The sequence below is a fragment of the Physeter macrocephalus genome, chromosome 1 (genome assembly GCF_002837175.3).
Source record: "Physeter macrocephalus isolate SW-GA chromosome 1, ASM283717v5, whole genome shotgun sequence".
NCBI lineage: Eukaryota > Metazoa > Chordata > Mammalia > Artiodactyla > Physeteridae > Physeter > Physeter macrocephalus.
In genome coordinates, this window is record NC_041214.2 from 72,335,066 (window position 1) to 72,360,672 (window position 25,607).

General features: G+C 35.0%; 1 protein-coding gene across 1 annotated transcript in view; it reads left to right on the forward strand.

Annotated features, from left to right (window-relative positions):
- The window catches only part of PIK3CA (phosphatidylinositol-4,5-bisphosphate 3-kinase catalytic subunit alpha), a 108,337-nt gene that overhangs the window by 64,564 nt on the left and 18,166 nt on the right, over positions 1-25,607 (forward strand). The window contains exons 2-9 of the mRNA XM_055083933.1: positions 11,641-12,068; positions 12,827-13,036; positions 15,727-15,977; positions 17,073-17,318; positions 18,035-18,120; positions 20,664-20,769; positions 21,252-21,404; positions 21,501-21,635. Of these exons, the coding sequence (XP_054939908.1) occupies positions 11,717-12,068; positions 12,827-13,036; positions 15,727-15,977; positions 17,073-17,318; positions 18,035-18,120; positions 20,664-20,769; positions 21,252-21,404; positions 21,501-21,635 (1,539 nt within the window). The 5' untranslated portion in view covers positions 11,641-11,716. The remainder of the gene's footprint in view (positions 1-11,640; positions 12,069-12,826; positions 13,037-15,726; positions 15,978-17,072; positions 17,319-18,034; positions 18,121-20,663; positions 20,770-21,251; positions 21,405-21,500; positions 21,636-25,607) is intronic.

Genomic DNA, 25,607 nt, shown 5'->3' on the forward strand with positions numbered 1-25,607 from the left:
AGATTGCTTTTGCTATTTGGGGTCTTTTGTGTTTCCATACAAATTGTGAAATTTTTTGTTCTAGTTCTGTGAAAAATGCTAGTGGTAGTTTGATAGGGATTGCATTGAATCTGTAGATTGCTTTGGGTAGTAGAGTCATTTTCACAATGTTGATTCTTCCAATCCAAGAACATGGTATATTTCTCCACCTATTTGTATCATCTTTAATTTCTTTCATCAGTGTCTTATAGTTTTCTGCATACAAGTCTTTTGTCTCCTTAGGTAGGTTTATTCCTAGATATTTTATTCTTTTTGTTGCAATGGTAAATGGGACTTTTGAAAGAAAAAGAGGGGAGAATTAATTTTAATACTGACTTTAAGTTGGAAAGTAGGTCCCTTTTATACTTTTTAAAATGAACCCATCAATCAAGAAAGGAACAGTGTGTAGTTAGCATCATCTGTATAACTCCAAGTAATAAATAGTAATAAATAGACTTTCTTTCTGAAATATATGGGACATGAGTCTCATTTGAAGGGGAATTAGAAAGGACTGTGAGCCCTATTTTTTGGTTATCATCAGTAATAAGTTTGGTTATAAACTTTGACTTGTAAGAGGTTAAGCTTTCAGGACCTTTTCTCTTCATCTTCCATGGGAGCTAAAATTTTTGCTTAGCAGGAAATTGGAGTAACATTTCAAGAACTGCTCCATATTTTGCATTTCTTTGTAGTAGGCCATGCTTCCTTACTGGGCTGTTCTCTTCATTGATCTCATATTGGTTAAATTTTCATGGAGACAGTCAGGTACATAATTAGGCTTCTGTTTTCACTGTTGTGTTGAAGTATACTCTTGACCCTTAAATGTAAATACAGCTGCCAAACTTAAATATCATAGAGTTGTTTCTCTCTGTATATAAAAGATACTACTTTGTAACCATTTTTCAAGGAAAGTATCTTTTTTCTCGTTAAAAAATTACCCTTTACATTATACCAAATTTCCTTTAAGTATTGCTTCTGTGAACTAAATAGTATCTTACTAAATGTACATGAGCTATATTGTTGGTTTTTAGCCCAAAAAGATCATCGATCATCACTGCTTATTTCCAGTCAATCCAGATATGATTAAAAGGCATTTATTTTAACATGAAGAGAAAGTCGGTAGTATGGTCTGTTTCATTCCCCTTTACTTCTTGCTTTTCCTCACTGGTCATTATTTTTTTTCAGTCCAAAGAGCCAAAAATACTTGCTACCATGACTTTGCATTTTTATTTCTATTATTCATTGCAATTTTCCCCCTTTTTCTTTAAATGAGAAAAACCAATAGAATCTCATGTGTAAACTTAAAGAAGTAGATTTTACAAATTATGTATAGCATAATTCTAAAATAAGAATTTTTGTATTTCCATCTGCTTTTGTCTCTTGTGTTTTATCATTATTGAAATATGTTAGATGACCATTTGATGCTTATGCTCTGCTGAGAAGGTACAGACTGAGTTAAACAGACACAGGCCTCATCCTTTAGGAATTTCATGTTTCAGTAAGAATACAGAGACAAATACAAAGATGAGGACAGAGACATCTGTACAGATATCAAATATATCAATAAAATATTCTGCATCAAAAATATTTTTTAAAATTATTTTTTAAAATATCTTTCATCTCCTTACAATAGGCCTGAAACAATAAAGTTCTGTCCCTTTCTGGACACGTGGATCTAGATAGCATTGATCTAATAGATAAGAGAGAGGGAACCTTTATTGAATTTTTATGCTCCAAGCACTATACTAAGGATTTTTTTACATGTATTATCTCATTTAATTCTTATAACATCACTATGAGGTAGTAACTTTTTTTTTCACTTTGTGCAAATAAGGAAACTGCCTGTAATTTCCTCTCCTGGGGAAGTCTTAATAATTGCAGAGTTCTTCATAGGGTCAGCAGAGCTGAGGGTGATGGAGCGAGCAGTGATCTGAACCAAAGCAAAACCCTCAGGTTAGACCATTTCTGCTCTGCCATTAAAATAAGACTGTTTTCATATATGCTACTAAATACTGAATAATACCATAATTGAAAAAACGTAGAGGTTTCTAAAATGTTTTCAGGTCCCTTGGTTATTCAGTTGTTACAGGTGTTAAGATGTTAAAGCTTAAGTCACCTGGTTAGAGTCTCTGTATGGAATGGCTAGCTTTGTTCGTTTCTTTGGGCAGAAGGAGGCACCCTTAACCGTGTCCTCCTGTGTTACCAATGCTTTGCTATTAGTCACAAGGTGGCCTGGTTAATAAAGAGGAATCAAAGAATTGGAATTTACTGCTCTTTTCTACAAATAGAAAAGCAAGGCAAACTATTAATGTATTTTTTATTTGAAGTATTATTCATTCTTTTAGTTCTGTATTTTGAAATCATAATTCTAGAGTTACCTGATTTACAGTTTACTTCTGACTGCCTGCTGCCTGTTTTACACGAAGCTGTGATAATCTGTCTTGACTCCCTCACAAAGATGAGAAAAATATTTTCTGGAAAACTGTCAGTGTGGAATCATTTGTCCTATTAAATTGTGTGCTACCTTGAAATATCTCTTATTGTATTTTCTACATTGTTTAACTATATTTACTTAATAATCCTGTCCTTCCAATTTTCACCTCTATTAATATTTAGGCCCCTTTGAGCTTAAATTTTAAGAAATTTTAATTTATCCTATCACACAGTAAAATTTGAATTTTTATAAGTTCAAATTGGGAAAATTAGTGACTATATTTTGAGATTTGGTATGTTTTCTTTATGTATCTATATAAAATATGAAAATTAAAATTGTAATTTAATCTAAGATCAAATATTTATTAATCTGTATTTCACCTTATTAATGACTTATGTTTGTTTACCACATTTTTTTTAGTTAAGCCTTTTTTAATTAATTTATTTATTTGGCTGCGGCGGGTCTTAGTTGCGGCACGTGGGCTCTTCGTTGCGGCACTCAGGCTTCTCTTCTAGTTGAGGCACGCAGGCTCTAGAGTGCACAGGCTCAGTAGTTGCAGCGTGGACTTAGTTGCCCCATGGCGTGTGGGATCTTAGTTCCCCGACCAGGGATCGAACCCGTGTCCCCTGCATTGGAAGGTGGATTCTTAACTGTTGGACCACTAGGGAAGTCCCTGTTTACCACATTTGATTCTGCTACACATTTGTTCACATTTATTCATAATCAAAAATCTGTCAGTAGAGGGGCTTCCCTGGTGGTGCAGTGGTTAAGAATCCACCTGCCAATGCAGGGGACACGGGTTTGAGCCCTGGTCCAGGAAGATCCCACATGCCGCGGAGCAGCTAAGACCGTGCACCACAACTACTGAGCCTGAACTCTAAAGCCCGCGAGCCAAAACTGCTGAGCCCGCATGCCACAACTACCGAGCCCAAGAGCCACAATTACTGAGGCTGCGTCCCACAGCTACTGAAGCCCGCATGCCTAAAGCCCATGCTTCACAACAAGAGAAGCCACTGCAATGAGAAGCCCATGCACCGCAACAAAGAGTACCTCCACTCTCTGCAACTAGAGAAAGCCCGTGTGCAGCAACGAAGACCCTGCAGCCAAAAATAAATAAATAAATTTATTTTTTTAAAAACCCATCAGTATAAACATCGCTGAAATTGTCATTATTTTAAAAATCCATTAGCAAGACCCTTCCTAAGCCCATCTATGGACCTCATGTTAGGGAATGCTTATGTTATATAATGCATTAAATCTCTGAAATGTATTTTCATAACACCTTTTTTATAGCACTACAAATTTAATAGTGAAAATGAATTGCATCACCTTCTAAAGGAATTTAAATTTTCTATATCCTGCTCATGAGAACTTGATTTTCCAACCCGAAGTTGTTAAGGTCTGTCTGAATCACTAAAAGAATGAGTTAAATCTGTTTTCTCATGATCTGTTTGTAAAGGTTAGTGAAGGACAGCACTTTGAAAGAAATGGATAATACGCATCCTTCCAGAGCTCGTGTATATTACAGCTGTCTGTTTGGACTCACTCCAACAACAGCTCAGTGACTCTTCGAGGAAGAGAATTTTAGAGGCCCTAACTGGGGCTCAGAATAATTGTACTGAAAGACACTTGCTTCCCATGCATAACCACTGCAGTGAAATTTGTTTAAAATGTTTTCTTATCCCTAAATCCAATTGGTCTCTCAGTGCTTTTGATTTTCCTTTACAAGGTATCTTCATCTATCTCTTTTCTTGTTTATTACTGTTGCTACCACTCTTGTTCAGGGCCTTGTTACATTTTCCCTGGGATAATTTCAACAAATTAGTTTTCCTACTTACTCATTTATGCTGTAGGATTATAGTGACCCAAATAAAGACCCTATCCTGGAAAAGTTCACAGTCTATCAGGAAGTCAAACATGGATGTAGATAATATAATAATAACGTATTAAGGTACAATTATAGAAATACATATAAGAGTCTGGGTAACATTAAAAAAGGAAGTAATTAACTCTGGAAATAAATATTAAAGAAATTAATCAGACCATGGAATTATTGAGATTAAAATCATGTTATTTCTGTAGTAAGTGTAGAGGCAAGTTTTTGTTCTCTTGTTCTAAATAAACTAAAGGTTCATTTGTAATTTTTTTAAAAAACAGAAAAGTTTATTTTCTAGTTAATGAGCAAATAGATGCAGCTGAGATGCAACGGTGGCAACTGAGTTAGCCACAAAACTACTTTAATGTTTTCCTGTTGACCTATCTGAGAATGAGCGTAGAAAATATCTTGTCAACATATGTCTAAATAGATACACATTTGTAAATGTGTCAGTGAAATCAGATAACATTTGTTAAATGTATCAGTTAAATTTAAAAAATGGTGTTTGTAAAACCTTTGGTCATTCAACAAACATTTATGCAGCTTCTATATTTGTGGGACATACATATCTAGAAAATACAAGGTGCTTATTTTAGCAAATTGTGGCTGTTTGGGGTGATTAAGCTGCAATCAAGTCAGTATAGATATCCCCTAAGTTTGCAAGTGTACACTTAAAAATAGCTTTCTTATTTTTAATGACTTTCTGATGCAGATGTAATATTGATATTTTAGAAACAAATAACTTTTAAACATAATATACTTCTGAAATTAAAATCTGAATTAAAAATATATAAGATATGCTTTATGTATATTTTAAAGTAATCAAATTAGAAAAAGTCTCTGCTGTCTTATCCTGTGTTTATAGAGACTCATAATCCACAGTCAACTAATAGTTTTCTTTACTCTGCCTTGGTGATATTGACTCTAGAGTATTGTACTAGATTTTGGTTGCTGCATTTTGAGATGAATATTATTAGCAAAAGAACACATCCAGTGGTGGCAAAGAAGATGACATCAAACTATCTCACCTGAATTATGGTTAAAGGAATTGGGGTTAAAAGACCTAGGGAAAATTCTAATCTCTGTCAATATGTGAAGAGATAGAGAAGGCAGAACTGTTGGAATAAAGAAGTTTAGGAATAACAACCTTTAGGAATAACTTTAGAAGTGCTTCACAAAAACTTCTACATCAGATAGTGAGCTCCTAACACTGAAAAATATTTAAGTGACTTATGAGATACTTGAGCATTTCAAGATTTTAACTTCACTGGCTTAAAATTAATGTCTTTGTTTTTGTTTTCAAAGTACTTAGATTGAAAATATAGGGTTGTGGTTGTAAAGGTAGGGTTGGGATGACTTATTAGCCATTGTAAATTTAGAAAATTCTCCAGTTGCTATCAAGTAATTCTGATACCTTTTCAGAGGTAGCAAACTTTTTCTGTAAAAAGCCAGATAGTAAATATTTTAGGTTTTGCAGGCCACATGGTCTCTGTAGCACCTGCTCAACTCTACTGTTGTAGTGCAAAAGCATCATTGACAATACGTAAACACGGTTTACTGGCTGTGTTCCAATTAAACTTTATTTACAAAAGCAGGTGGTGAGTTGGATTTGGCCTGTGGGTCATAGTTTGACAACCCTTGCCTTAAATGATGAAATCTGGAAATAACACTTTAACATAAATGGAGAAAGGCTTTCAATTTAGGAGTTAAAAACAAATTGTCAAAATGTCATTGTCTTTTTGGGCTGAAAGTGCACACTAAGTGTTCAAAATACTGAATTGCCCATTGAAGTAAGAAGCCTTTCACTATAAAAGTCAAGTGACAGTGGAGAGTCTGAGACTATTTTCTACTGTTCATTTCTGCTGCATATTTTGTCCTTAAAGGTGTGTTTACTCCTGCTGAGCAATATCATCCATCCCACATGGACTGCTAATGCAGACAGACCCAACCCCTACCAAGACATAAATGCAGGTTCAGGCCTTCTAAGAACAAAAAAGACTTTCAGTGCCTCCTGCGCAAGCACAGTAATTTTTAACAGTAATTTTAATACCAGAACAAGGAAGTAAACAGAAGTCCCTGATCAGCAAGGTATCTGTTACATGTTTTGTTCTAACCTCATAAAGCAGAGGTTCTCATATCATTATTTGGTCTGTTGGCCTTTAGCTAATAGACTGTTAGAAAACGATGGTCAAATGTGGATGCTGACTAGAAATGAATAACAGAAGAACAGGAGGCTACTCTCATAAGGCAGTCTGGCCACAGCTGAGAAGTGACCATTGACTGCTAGAAAACCAGGGGATGAGAGCGTTTTTAAATCACAGTCTCCAACCTGGGGTCATTGGTTTTAGGGTCAGAAATACCCTCAGACTCCTCAGTAATACTGAAAAGCTTTGCTATCTTGTGTTTTAGTATAGCACAGTAGTTCATTTTATAATGAAGACTGTAATTCAAGAAAAGGGTAAGTTGTGAAATATATTTATATATACTCTTTTAGGAAAACAGAACTGCCCCAGTTGAAATAACTTATTATTAGATATATTTTAAAATTAGGATAAGCAAAACCAATTTATTTCCTAACAGTTCTGAATAATTGTGATTTGTCAGTATGTGACTGTTTAGTCCTGGCATTCTGAACTCAAAAGCCCAATAGAGTAGTTCGTTGACTCTTAAAGTGTTTTCTTTTTAGCAGATACATTTTTGTCACCTCCGACCTCCAAATTACATAGATTCATATTTTAAATATTAATCTTAGAGTGATTTATCCCCCTCTACTGCTTTTCAAATACGTTTTTCCTTGTAAATAGGTTATGCCCTTAAGTTTGGATAATTCCACCTTCTTTATCAACATTTAATTTTTTCTATAGTGTAAAGGCCGTTTATTTAAAACGTTTGACTCTGATTTCTTAACTTTAGAGATTTTCCTCCAAATTTGGGGAATTGAGAAGATTAAGTTTTTTACACCTTGGTTTAATGTTTATTTGATTATATCCTATATTTAAAAACAAATTTTTTAAGAAAACTGAATTTAAAAATCATAAAAAAAATGTCATGTCATTCTTGTGTTCAGAATACTTCAGAGATTCCCTTTTACTTAGAGAGTACTACATAAAATTCAAACTCCTTAAAATGGAGTCTGCTCACCTTTCTGGCCCCTGCCTACCTCTCACCCCTCCTTCTTTATCACATATCCTCTCTATTCTCATGCACTTCATACTCAAGTAATAAAAACAACTTGTATTGCTGGTAAAAGGTGCATTCTTTCATGGTCTGTGACTTTGCACACATACTCTTGTGGCAATCTAAAACACCCTCCTTATCTAGCTCTCCCATGTCCAAGCCACCTCTTCTCTGCAAAATCCCTACTAATCTGTAATACTCAGACTTTACCTCTGTGATGCCTTCCCTAGCCTCCTCAGGCAGTTGGAGATTTCCTGTGACTTTTCCAAAGTTCATATTCTGTCTTATAACAATTTTTCATTGTTAAAGTTGTTCCTGTGTCTTGTCTTTCCCCAGTAAACTCAACAACCAAAGAGAAAGCATCTATTTACCATTGTTTTCATACTATTTAACCTAGAACCTGGCACAAGCAAGTATTTCTCCAAAAACGAGGATTCCTCACACCTAAGCCATAAATAGCTGTACCAATTAAATAGGGTTACTAGGGGTTTGGGGAACTAGAAGCAGCTGCAAAAGTACCAGCATCTGAGCCACATTCTAAACTCATCTGTGAGCATTGCAATACCAGTGCTACCTTCAAGTTTCAGCACTTGACGATGGCGCTGCTTTATGAAGCTGAAGCTCCTTATTTACTTGCCTCCCTCTGTACAAGAACCCAAGCCCCTTTTTCCCATCCCTAACTGATGCTAGTCCTGAATAATTCGTAATAGCTTGAAAAGATAATATAGGTATACTTAACAGGTTTATTAATAATATTTAACATTTTTGAGTGCTTACAGTGTGCCAGTCTCTTTGCTTACATGTTTTTCATATATTACCTCATCTAATACCACAGTCTGATGAAGTATATGCCATTATCCCAACTTTAAAAATTGGGGCAGGGGGCGGCAGGGGTGGGGAGTGATAGAAGGTGCCGTGAGATGAATTAAACTGCTCAAGGCCATACAACTATTAACTAAGGCAGACAGAATGTGAATCCAGTGTAGCTTCAGAGCCCATTCTCTTATTTACCACCAGTGCATATTCCTGCCATAACTGAAGCCCAAATAGCAGCATGGTTATAATGTACACTTTGAAATCATCTAGACCTGGATTCAAAATCCGTATCTAACATTTACTGGTGGCGAATAACTTTACTTCTCTGACCTTTGGTTTTCTCATATGTAAAATGGTTATTACCTACACCAAAAGGGTTATTGCCTGCATAAGTACAAGATATATACTAAATACTAAGTGTTAGCTCCATTTGTCTCTTCTACAGTTCTGTTCTTGTGAGCTCTGAGGTGATGGTTTGAACAGAATAAGGCCTGGCAGAAGAAGACAAAGTTAGCTTCCTCTCTCTTCTGTATAGTACTACCAGAGTGTCGACCAGTGCCTGCCTTCCAGGATCGCCAAGTGTTTTATAGCTGTGATTGCATTTATTCTCTTAATGAGAAGGGCGTGTCTTGAGTATTTACTAGTTGTTAATTGCCCATAAATATACTGTAGTAGAATAAGGATTAGAATCAGTGATCTCCTGTTGTACTAGACTTCTCTTTTGCTAATACTTAGGAAACATATGGGACTCTGGGGGTTGTTATTTATTATATATAAAATAGTTGCCTGCATGATTCCGTAACATAGATCAGTCAGTGCCATTCAACAAAGAAAACTATAAACACAGCTGCTGTTTTAGTGTGGTTTGTGGTTTGGTTTTGTTTTTGTTTGAACTTTTTTGTACAGGCAGATCATCATTTAAAAGTAGTCATTTGGCATTTTCCCTTGCATTCTTCAAATTTTTTTGTATGTTTTTAAAAAGCTTAGCTTAAGTCACTTTATAATTATGCACTCAGATTGATCCATCTGGTCTTTTTGCTAGCCAATGAATTTTCTTTTAAAAGTATAGAAAATAGGATAATTATATTTTAAATCCTATAACTTCAGTGAGTCCCTTTTTAAATTTGAAGAAAATATTTTCAAGTATTAAAAAATAATTTTTATTCCTTATTGTCTTTCAATTGATTTCTGTATTTCCAGAGGTAGGGAGAAGGCTTGAAATTTCTCCTATTTCTACTCCTCACCTCCTTCATATGTTATAACTCTGAAGCATACCATAAACACTTGTTTGCAACAAGTGGGTACAGCATGGATACAGAATGGGTACAGCAGAAATGTCTGATCAAAATAGGTCCTGTTGTTCTCTCTAGGTTGCACTGGCTGTGAGGAGAAAGATGGATTGTAGGGGGCAAATGTAGATGTAGTAAGACCATTTAGGCCTTTGCAGTGGTCCAGACAAGAAATAGTAGTGGCCCGACCCAAGGTACTAAGAGATTCAGGGTATAGAATTAACGGAATTTGTTGATGGATTAGATGTTGGCAAGCATGACATAAAGGAGTCAGAGATAGGTTTCTGGATTAGATATATGGTGCTCCTCACCTCTTTCTCACTGTGTTTGTTCAACTCCTGCCTATTCCTAAAGAATTTAGTTTAGGGCTTCCCTGGTGGCGCAGTGGTTGAGAGTCCGCCTGCCGAAGCAGGGGACGCGGGTTCGTGCCTCGGTCCGGGAGGATCCCACATGCCGCGGAGCGGCTGGGCCCGTGAGCCATGGCCGCTGAGCCTGCGCGTCCGGAACCTGTGCTCCGCAAAGGGAGAGGCCCCAACAGTGAGAGAGAGGCCCGCGTACCGCAAAAAAAAAAAAAAAAAAAAAAGAATTTAGTTTATATGTTACCTCCTATGGAAAACTTTTCCACTCCAACTTCCATTAAGTTAGGTGACCACTCTATGTGCTTTTATAGCACCTGGCACTTCATGAGAACATTTTTTTTTCTGTTTTGTACCTGTGAATTTATTACCCCACACCCATATACACATAACCTTCACACTCTTGACTTTGTCTTGTGAGGGCAAGGGCCATGCCTGTCTTACTTATCATCATTTTCCCAGCACCTAACATGGTCCTGGGGACAACACCAGTACATTTTTGGTGAATAAACAAAGTGTCATTTATAGCTATTGTCTACAGTGCCTGATAGAGTAATTGAATACGTAAGTTATCTGGGCTCTTTTTTGATTCATTCCTCTTGCTTAACTTTTATTTCTTTTTTATTTTCTTAATATCTCAGACCTTATTTTTTCTTATATCTTTACAGTTTAGCTTACTGAATAAAAGAAAATATCAACAGCAAGAAATAAAATTTTGCTTTGTGGGTTTTGACAGTATCTTTCAAAGGAACCCCTAAGGTTGTTGACATCTAAAATAAATGAGGGCTTCAGATTGTAATAATACTTAATATTTTTGAAAATATTATAAGTGCTTAACACAGTTTGTTGGAACATTATACTGACAAAAAGAGTCATTGGATGTGTAGATCAGTTCATTTCAATCAGAAGTATTAGGACTGGGTTATTTGATAAAAGGGATGGATCATTACAAATTCATCATCATATCTCAAGGAAAATGCATTGATGACACTTTACATTATAGTGAATATATAACTAAATTATACTTAAAAGCTTATTATACTTAAGCTTTATACTTAAATTTAATTATACTTAAAATACTGAGATATGGTCTAAGATATCACTTAGACAATAATCAATACAAAAAAGGAAATTACAATGATTTTTCTTTCTTAAGAAAGAAAAGAAGACTAAGTTATGTAAACTCTAGTTACCACAGGGTGGAGGTAGGGGGGTGTAAAAGGAAAAGGATTTGACTTCTCTAGCCTTTACTTTACTCATCTTTAAAATAAAAACAATGGACCCATGATCTAAAAGAGCCTTTCCAGCCCAAATTCTGTTGCTCCATAAAATAGAAAAGAATGATATATTATGGGAATTTTGGTTTCAGTTGCAACTTCCTATTTATTCTCTCCTGAGCCCCAGCTCTGTCTTGTTAAGAAATGACTTTTAAAGTCCATTCAAATAAAACTATTTTTATTGAATGAATTTATTAAATACAAGTGATTTTTTTTTCTAATTTCTGCTTTGGAATCAATTCTTCTAGCTTAATTAGGAGCAACAATCTAAGATGAATTGTAACTACTTACCCTAATCATTTCAAACTACAGAAAATGAATTTTTGCATTTATTAATGCCATAAATGTATTATTTGATGGTTGTTTCTCTTTTAACATATGTTTTCTTTCTTTGGTTTAGATTTCTGCTTTGGGACAGCCACACATCTAATTCCTTAAAGTACTTTTATATGTAAAACTTGTAAAGGATCAGAACAATGCCTCCAAGACCATCATCAGGTGAACTGTGGGGCATCCACTTGATGCCCCCAAGAATCCTAGTAGAATGTTTACTACCAAATGGGATGATAGTGACTTTAGAATGCCTCCGTGAGGCTACATTAATAACTATAAAGCATGAACTATTTAAAGAAGCGAGAAAATACCCTCTCCATCAACTTCTTCAAGATGAATCTTCTTACATTTTCGTAAGTGTTACCCAAGAAGCAGAAAGGGAAGAATTTTTTGATGAAACAAGACGACTTTGTGACCTTCGGCTTTTTCAACCCTTTTTAAAAGTAATTGAACCAGTAGGCAACCGTGAAGAAAAGATCCTCAATCGAGAAATTGGTATGATAAAATTTTGAAATGGCCTTGTCATCCCATTCTAAATGCAAATAACTATGAAGCTTAACAATTTTCTCATTAGTAAAATATTTTGTCTGAACTGGTTAATTACCTTTGTAATCTTAAATAAATGGATTTCAAAATAAAAATCATTACAAATCTAAAGTTTTTTGACTGTTAGGCTGAGGAACTATTTTTAACACCTTGGTATTATTCTGTAAAGTTTTCTTTAAGAAGTATCATTTGTAGGGATGATTTATATTTGTTATATCCCATCTTTGTTTTGTCTTTTAAAAAATAATTGATATGAATAATGTTTGCTACCTTTGCTCCAAATTGCCGAACAGATAGATCATATTTTATATATTAAAAATATTTGAGGGCTTCCCTGGTGGCGCAGTGGTTGAGAGTCCGCCTGCCGATGCAGGGGACACGGGTTCATGCGCCGGTCTGGGAGGATCCCACATGCCGCGGAGCGGCTGGGCCCGTGAGCCATGGCCGCTGGGCCTGCGCATCCGGAGCCTGCGCTCCGCAACGGGAGAGGCCACAACAGTGAGAGGTCCGCGTACCGCAAAAAAAAAAAAAAAAAAAAAAGTTGTGATCTTGTCAATTCTTACTATATGTATTCATCAAAAATTTTATTAACAAAGAGAAACTTCTTTATTGTGATCTTCCATATCTACCAAGTTCCCTATTTACAATAAACATGTTCTTACTGTGTGTTTAACAGAATGTTATATTCTCTATATAATTTTTTTAAGGTTTTGCTATTGGCATGCCAGTGTGTGAATTCGATATGGTTAAAGATCCAGAAGTACAGGACTTCCGAAGAAATATTCTGAATGTTTGTAAAGAAGCTGTGGATCTTAGGGATCTCAATTCACCGCATAGTAGAGCAATGTATGTCTATCCTCCAAACGTAGAATCTTCACCAGAACTGCCAAAGCACATATATAATAAATTGGATAAAGGTAAGAAAATTGTAAATCTACCATAATTGGTCACTGTAGTGAAAACTTCTATCTGTGCGTATATCTTTGTACAGTCTTTTTATCCTAGCTAGGTGATAAGCTTCTTGAAAGCAGGGAATGCTTTACTGACAAGATATAGTTGAGTGCCAAGTACACAACTTTTTTTTTTTAATCTTGAATTATTTTATTTGCGTGTGTCCTCATGAAATGTGTAATACTTTGTGTGCTGTATTTTCTTTATAATTGAATTTATTTACTTATTTATTTTTTATTGGGGTATAGTTGTTTTACAGTGTTGTGTTAGTTTCTGCTGTACAGCGAAGTGGAGTTCCCTGTGCTGTACAGCAGGTTCTTATTAGTTATCTGTTTTATACATATTAGTGTATATATGTCAGTCCCAATCTCCCAGTTCATCCCACCCTCATCCCCCACTTTCCCACCTTGGCATCCATACATTTGTTCTCTACATCTATGTCTCTATTTCTGCCTTGCAAACTGGTTCTTCAGTACCATTTTTCTAGATTCTGCATATATGCGTTAATATACAATATTTGTTTTTCTCTTTCTGACTTACTTCACCCTGTATGACAGTCTTTAGGTCCATCCAGGTCTCTACAAATGACCCAATTTCATTCCTTTTTATGGCTGAGTAATATTCCATTGTATATATATACCACATCTTCTTTATCCATTCATCTGTCGATGGACATTTAGGTTGCTTCCATGACCTGGCTGTTGTAAATAGTGCTGCTATGAACATTGGGGCACGTGTGTCTTTTTGAATTATTGTTTTCTCTGGGTATATGCCCAGTAGTGGGATTGCTGGGTCATATGGTAATTCTTTCTTTAGTTTTTTAAGGAACCTCCATACTGTTCTCTATAGTAGCGGTATCAACAGTGCAAGAGGATTCCCTTTTCTCCGCACCCTCTCCAGCATTTATTGTTTGTTGATTTTCTGATGATGCCCATTCTAACCAGTGTGAGGTGATACCTCATTGTAGTTTTGATTTGCATTTCTCTAATAATTAGTGATGTTGAGCATCTTTTCATGTGCTTCTTGGCCATCTGTATGTCTTCTTTGGTGAAATGTCTGTTTAGGTCTTCTGCCCATTTTTGGATTGGGTTGTTTGCTTTTTTGATATTGAGCTGCATGAGCTGTTTGTATATTTTGGAGATTAATTCTTTGTCCGTTGATTCGTTTGCAAATATTTTCTCCCATTCTGAGGGTTGTCTTTTTTTCCAGGTACACAACTTGTGTGCAGTAAGTAGTGATTGATTGAATGAATGTGTGCATATGGTGCTGATCCCTTGGTGAATTGTTTATCTCAGAATAAAACTGAAAAAAAAAACAACATTGAGTTTGAAATTCACTGTTACAGAATTATAGCTGATTATCTTTTTACAAATAAAAATAAGTATAAATAGAAATATTTTATGAAATTTTGGGGAAACTTCACACATTCTCACTATATACAAAGAAAAAGTAAATTTCCTAATCTTAATGTTAGATGCAGTATTTAACTGTGATCATAGTGAATGATAATATATAAGTCGACTTTTGACAATATATCAATTTCTAGAATTAAGTGTACATGAGAATATATAAACTGTTTTAGAAATGAAAATATCATTGTGTCAGATAAATATTTGTATTTTTCAGGATAACAAAGTGAAGTTTTTAATTGAAAGTTATAGAATAGGTTAACTTAATACACTATTAAATATAATATTCTCTAAGTAGAATAAATTAAGACATCTTATTACTATTTTAGCCATATTTTTCAAAATAGTTTAATGCTTATATAACATAAGGTCTTCATTAAAAGTTCATTTCTGGGCTTCCCTGGTGGTGCAGTGGTTGAGAATCCGCCTGCCAATGCAGGGGACATGGGTTCAAGCCCTGGTCCGGGAAGATCCCACATGCTGCGGAGTGGCTGGGCCCACGTGCCACAACTGCTGAGCCTGTGCTCTGGAGCCTGCAGGCCACAACTGCTGAGCCCCACATGCTGCAAGTGCTGAAGCCTGTGTGCCTGTACTCCATGAGAGGGGACACTGCAGTGAGAGGCCCGCGCAACGCAACGAAGAGTGGCCCCCGCTCGCCGCAACTAGAGAAAGCCCGCACACAGAGCAAAGGCCCAACGCAGCCAAAAATAAATAAATTAAAAAAAATTCATTTCTACTTTAGCATACTTTTTAAAATGGAATGCTCTTTTTATTTTTCCCCACTAATCTTTATGAAATATTTCCAACATATAGAAAGTTTGAAAGAATTTTACTATGGATACCTACACCACTCTAACATAGTTTTAAGTCTCCATGATGCTTTCCCACAGTTCCCAGAAACTCTTCTACTTAAGGTACTATTGAACCTTTGATGCCATCATGAGTCACTCTTCACAGGGGTTTATCTATGAAGTATGTCATGTAGTTTAGAATGGAAATTAGCTTGGTCTCAGGTAATTGAGACACACAGTAGTCACAGTTTTGTGTGTTTGCCTTAAAACATGAGGTTTGGGCATGGTTTGGCAGCCCTATCGGATTTGAAGATTTGGTGGTTCTACCTGATATTTACCTGTATTTAATTAAGGTTGATTATAAGTCATTACGGTTAGTGCATACTTTTTGACATTTGTCTCTTGAAAAATGAAATATATGTGGTGACTGCATCTAATATTATTTTTCTATTATAGGGCAAATAATAGTGGTGATTTGGGTAATAGTTTCTCCAAATAATGACAAGCAGAAGTATACTCTGAAAATCAACCATGACTGTGTGCCAGAACAAGTAATTGCTGAAGCAATCAGGAAAAAAACTCGAAGTATGTTGCTATCATCTGAACAACTAAAACTCTGTGTTTTAGAATATCAGGGCAAGTATATTTTAAAAGTGTGTGGCTGTGACGAATACTTCCTAGAAAAATATCCTCTGAGTCAGTATAAGGTGAGTAACATGTTTCAAAGATCTTAATTTTAAATTTAAAAGATAATCACATTGGGAACTGGTATCTGTATTTAGGACATAGTCTTTGAAAATTAAAAAAAATTTTTGGCCGTGCTGCACAGCTTACGGGATCTTAGTTCCCCCATCAGGGATTGAACCCGCGCTCCAGCAGTGAAAGCGCCAAGTCCTAACCGCTGGACTGCCAGGGAATTCCCAAAATTAAATAATTAATATTAGTAAATAGCATTAATAAGTTTATTTTTTACACTATATTTAATTTGAGAGACTGATGAATTTGAGACGACAGACATCTTACGACGACATTTTTTGCTTACAGTATAGTAGGGCTTATGGGTAAGAAAATAGGTTTTTGTAATATGTGTACAGTTGCTTAAAAATCTCTATCCTAACCACCATTTCAGAGTTCAAACCAATGCATTTTAATATTTTTTAAAACATATTCCATAATTTTATTAGTCTCCTCTCTGTGGTTTTTGGGGGGTTTTGTTCTGTTTTTTTTTTTAACAAAAAAAAATATTTCTCAAGAAATGTTGGGACAGAAGAACAAGTGGGCAGCAACTCTTGGATTTGACATCAGTATGACTTAATAGATTGAATGGCAGAGGCTTTCTAAATGATGTTGCTTTTCCTTTAACAAGCACCTGCAGTATGCTTTCAGTTGGCTAGAAAACATCTACCTCAGCTTATAGTCCTTTTCTGTAATTCTAATATCTAGTGTTTTCATAATGAGTATCTTCTTATCCTTATTTTTAATTCCTTTTTTCTTTTCTTTCTTTTTCCTTCCAGTTAAAGGTAGAACTACAGTCTAAAAAGCTGACCTTTGTTTTTCTTTTCTTTTATACAATTTATATTCCAAGATGTGTTTGGTTTATCTGTGCTATAACCTAACTCCCAAATGTTAGTTTTTTAAATGTTATAAATATAGCAACTGCTAAGAAATGTCTATAATGTTTGATTTTTAAATTACCTTTGCAGATTAGTATGTAAATTCTCATAGTACTCTTATATGTTGCCTTTAAAATGAAAAAACCTTTCAAGAAATGGCTTCTCTCCTCCTGCCTTAATCTCTTACAGTATATAAGAAGCTGTATAATGCTTGGGAGGATGCCCAATTTGATGCTGATGGCTAAAGAAAGCCTCTACTCTCAACTGCCAATGGACTGTTTTACAATGCCATCTTATTCCAGACGCATCTCCACAGCTACACCATATATGAATGGAGAAACATCTACAAAATCCCTTTGGGTTATAAATAGTGCACTTAGAATAAAAATTCTTTGTGCAACCTATGTGAATGTAAATATTCGAGACATTGACAAGGTAAGGTCAAGTGTTGATGTTTATTATTGTATATAAATTATTTTATATAAATCTTTTTTATTGAAGTATATAATAATCTGTTGACCTGCAGTATGCTTTCAGTTGGCTAGAAAACATCTACCTCAGCTTATAGTCATTTTCTGTAATTCTAATATCCCTAATTCTAATAATTCTAATACCCATAATTCTAAGCTCTTAAAACCAAACTTTTGCAGAATTCATTTGGCAGGAAAACCTGACCTAACCTGAGCGAGTTTTTTTACAGTCTTTATTTATCCCACTTAGTGTAAATATCCATATGTTTTGTTGCAGAAATATTAATTTCTTTATGGAGTGCTGCTTTAACTGCTAAGAATACTAAGTAATATTTAGTATATGTACCAATTTATCTTTCTAAAATATGAAAAACTCTGAATTACATACCTGGCCTAAAGGGATTGTGGGCCTATCTTGATTTTTTAATGGTGTAATGTCCTCCTGAAGGCAGCAGTACATTTTGGTGAAGAATCTGCATCAGTATTAATTTACTATACATGTGAAGAAAAAGAGAACAGAAAAGCTACATCTGAACAGAAACTTTAGTTGATTCTCTCATTCATATCAGTTACATTGTTTTGATAATGTTTAATATTGGTCTGGTCTAGTATGTATGTGTGCATGTGTATATATACATATATATATGTATGTATATACACATAACTTTTTATTTTCCTTAGATCTATGTTCGAACAGGTATCTACCATGGAGGAGAACCCTTATGTGATAATGTGAACACTCAAAGAGTACCTTGTTCCAATCCCAGGTAAGGAAGTATATATGAGTTTACATCCAAAAGTCATATTAGTGTTTAGCAGTATAATAAATAAAAGTAGTATAGTTTACATCATTAGTTTTATACAAGTCATATATAATTACCAGACATTTACATATAGAACATGAGGACCTGCTGTCTAATGAGTATCAATCACAGGATTACTTTATTGATTCTCCCTAAAATGTTATCGGAAGGGTTTTTCTGATCCTCTCTTCTCGTTGTGTCAAGGAGAGAACAGAATGTGGTTATAGTTTTGTGCTGATGATTCCTTACATTAGATCCATAGGCCTAGCATTTTATTCCTTTTTTATCTCCATTTGCATTTCCATTAAGAAGTGAGAGTTGGCAAACAACTTTAGAGCTGGACTACTTTGAAGCAGTTTCCTTTACAGTACTCCCAAGAATACATATTTATGACATTCAAATAAAGAATCTTGGGGTGGGCTTCCCTGGTGGCGCAGTGGTTGAGAGTCCGCCTGCCGATGCAGGGGACACGGATTCATGCCCCGGTCCGGGAAGATCCCACAGGCTACGGAGCAGCTAGGCCCGTGAGCCATGGCTGCTGAGCCTGCGCGCCCGGAGCCTGTGCTCCGCAACAGGAGAGGCCACAACAGTGAGAGGCCCGCGTAACGGAAAAAAAAAAAAAAATGGAATTCTTATACTGTTTTGTTAATTAAGTCTTGTTTTATTTATAATCAGAAAACAGAACAGAATTATAAAGAAGCCATTTGAAAAGTTTTCAAAGTTAATATCTAGCCCTTGAGCTTTTAACATGGACTAGTTACTGTTCTAAGTGCTTTACTTATGTTATCTCATTTAATCTTCAAAACAACTTTCTGAGAGTAGGTACTATTATTAGTCCCATTTCACAGATGAAAAAACAGACACAGCAAGGGTTACACATATAGTAAAATAGTAGAAACAAGATTTTACTCCAGGTAGTCTGACTTCTGAGTCCAAGCTTTTAGCCATTACTATGTTTTTTAATTAAAAAATAAAACACTACTACTTATTATACTTGGCTCTTTACCAGTATGTTTACCAAATATAGGCATAATTTTGCATGTAACACATCCAATAAATTGAAGGGAATTTATCATAAAAATTTGAATAATTTTTATCACTTGTAGTAGCTTCTTATGCTTTCCTTATTATGAATGTCAAGTTTTATTACCTCTTGTGAAGTAGTTACTCTAAAATTTACATACTTTCTCCTTACGTATCATTTATTTTATTTACATACTGACTTATTTAAATTAATGGTCTCTTCTGGATGAAACTACATCATATATAAAAGTAATTAAATATAATTTTAACCATAATAGGAAATCTAATTTTATCTCATTTAGTTTCCCTTTTCTCTTTGCCTCTTCTATAGCTAATTTTTTTTTATTTTTACTGAAATATAGCACAAATGCATAAATCATAATTGCACAGTTCAGTGAATTATCACAAGGTGAATACCTGTATAGCCACTGTGCTGGTCAAGAATTAGAACATTTACCAGCATTCCAAAAACCCCTCCTCACACTCCTTCCCAATCCATTAATCTTCTCACCTCCCCAAAGATAACTACTATCTTGACTTCTAACACTATTGGTTAGTTTTGGTTGTTCCTGAATTTTATATAAATGGACTGAAGGAGTAGTTATTCTTTTGTGTCTAGCTTCTTACACTCAATATTATGTTTGAAAGATTTCATCCATATTGTAAATAACTGGTGTTCATTTCTGTTGATATATAGTATGCCATTGTATGAATATACTACCATTTATTTTACTGTTGGTCATTTGAATTTTTTGAAGTTTGGGGATACTGTAAATAATTCTATTAACATTCTGTGCAAAAATGCATACATTTCTGTGGTTTTATACCTAGAGGTGGAGCTGAGTCATGGTTCAGTTTTAATAGATTATGCTTTCCAAATTGGTTGTACAAATTATACCTCCCCTAGCATGTATGAGATTTCCTGTTACTGCACCTCCTTACCACCCCTTAGTATCATCAGTCTTTATAGTTTTAGCCGTTATCTTTTATAGTGATATCTTTTATTTTGCATTTTTTGAATGGCATGATATTGACTACTTTCTTTTTTTAAAAGATTTATTTATTTTTGGCTGCGTCAGGTCTTAGTTGTAGTGTGCAGGCTTTTCTCTAGTTGTGTCGTGAGGGTTTTCTCTTCTCTAGTTGTGGCGCGCAGGCTCCAGGGCACGCAAGCTCAGTAGTTGTGGCGCGCAGGCTTAGTTGCCCTGCGGCATGTGGTATCGTAGTTCCCTGACCAAGGTTCAAACCCATGTCCCCTGCATTGTAAGGCAGATTCTTTACCACTGGACCACTAGGGAAGTCCTGATATTGGCTACTTTTTCATGTGTATTAGCCATTTAAATATGACCTTGTGAACTCTTTGTTCCAGTCAATCTCTGGCTTGGTTTTCATTTGATTTATCTTTTTCTTGATGATTTGTAGGAGTCATTTATATACTCTAGATAAAGTCTTTTTTGGTAAATTATTTTTTTCTTAATTTTTCATAGGTGGAATGAATGGCTGAATTACGATATATACATTCCTGATCTTCCTCGTGCTGCTCGACTTTGCCTTTCTATTTGTTCTGTTAAAGGCCGAAAGGGTGCTAAAGAGGTAAAGTATTTCAAAAGGAAGAATCATTCACCTCTAAAAACTCCTAATTATACTGCTGATTGAATTTTTTCAAGAAATGGATATTATATTTTCTTTGTTTAAAAAATTAATAAACATTTTAAAATAATATATTTATTTAAAGAAGAATAGCTTGGTAGAGCTTCCAGAATTTATTTTATGATGAATATGTCCTGAGTTCATACTGATAAAATTTTTAAACTTGCAGAGTGACTACATACAAATATCTGTCTTGCTTGCTTTGGTTCATATTTCCTATTTATAATTTAAAAATACGTGTAATTTCAAATGGGAAAAAGGAAAGAAACTATTTATACTTTGAAAAAATTAATGTGACTTGTTATAGATACTATGAAAAAGACAGTTGTTGATTTCTCCTTTCTGGGAAAGAAAAGTATCAATATTTTGAAATGCGTTTTATAATTTAATCTACAGAGTGGTGAACATTTTTCTGTTTTTTTAAGGAACACTGCCCATTGGCCTGGGGAAATATAAACTTGTTTGATTACACAGATACTCTAGTATCTGGAAAAATGGCTTTGAATCTTTGGCCAGTACCTCATGGACTAGAAGATTTGCTGAACCCTATTGGTGTTACTGGATCAAATCCAAATAAAGTAAGCTTTTTATTATCATAAATTAGATTTCTTTTCTTTTTTGTGTGTGTGACAGTCAAGTGTAATATGTATAGTAACTTTTATTCCATCTCTTAGGAAACTCCATGTTTAGAGTTGGAGTTTGACTGGTTCAGCAGTGTGGTAAAGTTCCCAGATATGTCAGTGATTGAAGAGCATGCCAACTGGTCTGTATCCCGAGAAGCAGGATTTAGTTATTCCCATGCAGGACTGGTAAGGCAAATCACTGAGTCTTCCTTAAGTTTCAGTCATAATCAGTGCTTTTGGCTACATACTGTTACTCTTTGTATAGAGAAGGTTTCATGTGTTTTAGTCACACTGGCATAGATACTTCAGGCTCTAGAACAGTATTGCAATAAAATAAAATTCTGTATGCTAATATTTTTACTGCAGCTCTGCCTTTTCTTAGTTTAGCCTGCCTCATTTAACAAATATTTATTGAATACTGACTATATGTATATATTTATTATATGGTAGGTACCAGGTAATAAAGTTGTGACCTAAAGAGACCTCCACTGATTATACAGTCTAATGGTGAAAATAGTCCTGAAACTGGTAAAAGCAGAAATATAAGATCATAAATCATGGTGAGTGCCATGAAGGAAACAATAGTGTGTCAAGAATGACTAATATAGGGTTTTGGGGAGAAAGGCTAATGTATTTTGGGTTCAGGAAAGACCTCTCTGGGATAATAACCTTGAACTTGAAATCAAGGTATAAGTATGTTGTTAGTTGAGCAAGGGAGCAGAGGAAATAGCATACCAGTTTAGTCCAGACATGCTAGAAAAGAATATATATAAAATTGAGTTTAAGTATTGATCTATTTGTCTGATCTTGGCTGTAACTTTTGAACCACAGTATAACTGCGTTCAAAGATCATAAACTCTCCTCGGTGCTTTGTGTCCACCTAGAGGGGTGGGATAGGGAGGGTGGGAGGGAGACACGAGGGAGGAGATATGGGGATATATGTATATGTATAACTGATTCACTTTGTTATACAGCAGAAACTAACACACCATTGTAAAGCAATGCTACTCCAATAAAGATGTTAAAAAAATAAATAAGATCATAAACTCTCCCTTATTTCTCAAGGGCAAAAGTGTCAGTACTGAGAGAAAAGGGTATTTTTGTTCTTTGCTGTCTCTTTCCCCAGTTTTCTAATTTATCACCATTTTCTTTGGCCTAATTGAAGGTTATAGATAGACCATTCAATGAATGTGGGTCCTGAGATAGGCCTACCCCCAGTAACAGTAATAGTAGCACCCTGGGGTAGCCTGGAATCCTATGCTTAGGAACTTTATTAGTTTAACTTTATTAGTTGTATTCTCAGTAAGGAGTTTACCAATCCCTTTGGTAAACAGAATAATAATAATAGTAATAATAATCTTCCTGCCTGTGTACTTTTAGAACTATGTAGAAGATATTTTGTTAAGTAGAAATTAATTTAAAATCATTACTGAATTCTGTCATTTACTGAAGGTACAGCTTTTTTGACATTAAAAAGGGATTCTCTTTCTTGAAAAACCCTACTCTGTAAGTTTAATTCTTTGAATATACCTAACATTTATTAAGTGCTTACCATATACCAAATGCCATACCAATTACTTTTCACGTATTACCTCATTTAATCTTAAAAGCAGTCTCTATGAGGGTAGGTGCTATTATAATTCGTATTTTACCAGTAAGGAAAAGGCTTAAGGAATTTAAATAAGTTATCCAGTGTCACTGTTTAATTAATATTAAGTCTTTTACTCTTAACCATTCTAACTAGACAGGAATTCGTTACTTTTGAAATTGGAGGTAAAATACTGATGAGCATTTCCATAAAATGTCCATAACCCTATCCAATTAGTTATACCTTTAAACTAACTGAATTACAAGAGTCAAGTCACATACTTGGAAACTCATTTATTTCCTATTTTATTCATACATTCAGCCATTGAACTCAGTTTGCCATCAGGGCTTGTTGGAGCCAATTTTAGCTTTTGAGTTTCCTTTTTGAGCAGTTCTAACTCTGTAAGGATTGATATTTTATGACTTTTTCTTCCTTAGAATAATTTTTTTATTTCAAAAAGAAAAAAACTTTTTTTTTTAATAACGAGTTGGTGAGGATGTGGAGAAATTGGAACCCATATCCATTGTTGTTTTTTTTTAATTTTATTTATATTTAGGCTGTGTTGGGTCTTTGTTGCTGCGTGCTGGCTTTCTCTAGTTGCGGTGAGCGGGGGCTACTCATTGCAGTGGCTTCTCTTGTGGAGCATGGGCTCTAGGCACGTGGGCTTCAGTAGATGTGGCACGTGGGCTCAGTAGTTGTGGCGCACGGGCTTAGTTGCTCCGTGGCATGTGGGATCTTCCCAGACCAGGGCTCGAACCCGTGTCCCCTGCATTGGCAGGCAGATTCATAACCACTGCACCACCAGGGAAGTCCCTGTTTATTTTTATAATAGAATAAAACTGACTCTATCTTTCAGTTACCTTTGGATCTATTAAAAACTTTTACAACTCTTAGAAACAATAATAGGATCTTAATTTTCCTGTATCTTAAAACATTTTACTATTTCATCATTATTCATTAATTAATTCCAACTATGCTTAAAAAAAAGACTAAAATAATATAAAAATATAAAAGGATAAAATAGCCTAGAAGGATGATACAGTAGTGAGATAAATCATCACTATTACATCATCCTTCAGTCTTCTCGTTGCATAGCCCAGTGTTTTGCATCATCTTTCCAGATGTATAAAGAAGTCTGCAAACATCATCTTTGTAGTGTTTTGTTGTTGTTATTTTTTAGGCTTTAATTGAACACTGTTAATAATTCAGAATTTTTCCCTTTCCACTAATAATGCCAAAGAGGAGAAAATTGAGAGAGGAAAATATTTCACAATTATTAGCAAATCAGAGTATGAATACAAAGAGACAGATAATAGCACTTTAAAGCAAAGTTTCTCAGCCTTGACATTGCTGACATTTGGGGCAAAAAACTCCTTTGTTGTAGGGGCTGTTGTGTGCATTATAGGATGTTTAGCAGCATCCCTGGCCTCCACCCTCTAGATGCCAGCACCACCACTGCCACAAGCTGTGATTATCAAAAATGTGTCCAAACAGTACCAAAGATTCCTCTTAGAAGGGACAGAATCACCCCAGTTGAGAACCACTATTCCAGGCTTGAATGATGATGTTAAAATTGATCATGTAAGTGAAATATCAGATGACAATATCCTAGATGAATTTTTCTCAAACTCAGGAAACAATGAGTGAACAATATATCTCCAAGGACAAAAAATGACTAACATCAGTTAATCATTCTGCAGGAATGACTTTATCACACAGTATTTCTTAACAAGAACCCAGCCCACACCTCATCTTTTGCAGTATTCTTTCCATCTTTTATGATGTTGTGCATCAGAATTTACTTAGTAAGTAGATAAGTGCTGCAGGCAGTTATGTATAAAAATGACTGGAAGGAAAAAGGTGATGTAGAAATTTTTTAAATCCTTGGATTGATTATTCTGATTGATATCTGTAAGTATAAAAAATAGAGATGTTTTGCAGTTATGAAGCAAAGAAGATGGTTGTCCTTTCTTCAATAAAATTATGAGTCATCAAAGTTTTCAAAAGTATTCTGACAATGCAAGTGTGAGAAGAAAAACCAGAAGTAATGATAAACGAGAACTTATTAGATATGTATTTGAAATCTGGAATCAGTATTCACAAGATGGATATATTCAGGCTCACACATGACAGTTGATGAGCAAGTTTGTTGCATTCAACATATGTTGCCCGTTTTGGATTATAAATTTGGTTTTACTGTGTTTATATTCTTATTAAGATATCTAATAAAATTGTTTTTCACCATCACTTTATTCTTCTTTAAATTATTTTGTATTAAAAATATAAACAAAAATCAGTAAGTAAAAGAACTTAAGAGTCCATTGGAACCCAGATGATAAGTTTTAATGACTACTTTTTCTGATGAGTTGAGTGTTAAGTATTCTCTTACCTGGACTATTGCAGTAGCCCCCTAACTGGTCTCCTGCTTTCCCCAAAGCAACCAGAATAATATTTATAAAAGGTAAATCAGGGCTTCCCAGGTGGCACAGTGGTTGAGAGTCCACCTGCCGATGCAGGGGACACGGGCTTGTGCCCTGGTCCGGGAAGATCCCACATGCCGCGGAGCGGCT